The sequence below is a fragment of the Wasmannia auropunctata genome, unplaced genomic scaffold (genome assembly GCF_000956235.1).
Source record: "Wasmannia auropunctata unplaced genomic scaffold, wasmannia.A_1.0 LD336060.1, whole genome shotgun sequence".
NCBI classification, from domain to species: Eukaryota; Metazoa; Arthropoda; class Insecta; order Hymenoptera; family Formicidae; genus Wasmannia; species Wasmannia auropunctata.
Window position 1 is genome coordinate 192,453 of NW_012026830.1, and position 997 is coordinate 193,449.

The 997-nt window shown below is 40.6% G+C and overlaps 1 protein-coding gene across 1 annotated transcript in view; it reads right to left on the reverse strand.

Moving 5' to 3' along the window:
* The window catches only part of LOC105450596 (WASH complex subunit strumpellin-like), a 1,711-nt gene extending 1,048 nt beyond the window's left edge, over positions 1 to 663 (reverse strand). Inside the window, exon 1 of the mRNA XM_011690530.1 lies at positions 576 to 663. Coding sequence (XP_011688832.1) covers positions 576 to 663 — 88 coding nt within the window. The remainder of the gene's footprint in view (positions 1 to 575) is intronic.
* Between the last annotated feature and the right edge of the window lie 334 nt (positions 664 to 997).

Consider the following 997-nt stretch of genomic DNA (forward strand, 5'->3'; position numbering starts at 1 on the left):
CTTTTGTTTGGCATTGTATAGCCAGAACATCCTTAATCCAGTATGCGCCGTTCTTTATATATCCTTTTTTTCATTTCATAATTCTTAATGCAATTCTTATTCCCCGAGTTAAGCCAATCGGCGCCGTTCTTTAGAGGCGTATATCAGTGAGCCGCGCGCGAGTAGTGTGAGTAGCATTAAGAATTAAGAAATTGAAAAAAATTAAGGCTCAGGACTTTTTGACTGAAATAACGACCACTAATTATACAGCACTATTCTTGATAAAAAAATTTTTTATCAGGAATAGCGCTATATGATTAGTGATCGTTATTTAAATTATACCTTTTAGTATATTTAATATACATATCTAATACATATATATTTAATGTTTGTAAATATAGAGTAGAGGACGCAATTGAAGAGGCAAAAGCTGAGGCGGCACGGCTGGCTGAGACGGCACGGCTGGCTGTGGCGGCACGGGCTGAGGCGGCACGGGCTGAGGCGGCACGGGCTGAGGCGGCAGTTAAAAAAAAAACACCGGGAACGTTCTCCCGGATCTCGACGGTTCCATATAATAATCGACTCTCCTTGGTCACTCTGATCGTTCTGCATCAAGAACTGCGTCAATTTGTCAGCCAGCGCGGGATTCGTCTGCATCATCCGGAGTAGCGCATCCGCGGACATGTTGCAATCAAATTATTTGACGACCGGTGAAATTTTCCGCTTGATTTTAACGACGATGCCGCGACGGAAGAATCAGCGGTGATTCCAAAAAGCTCCCGATTAATAATTCAAATGGCCAGAATTGCTTATTCAGCATCATGCATTTTTAATTATATATGATCGTATCAATTTCTTAGAAGTCACTGCTATTGTTTCCAACAACAAAATCCATTTTGACTTATTTAGAAAGCCTACCTTCTCGGGCAGATTTATCAATTTTCACTCACATCATCCTTTCACCCATAAAAAAGGCGTCATTTTTGGTTTGGTTGACAAAGTCATACTACTCTCAAAT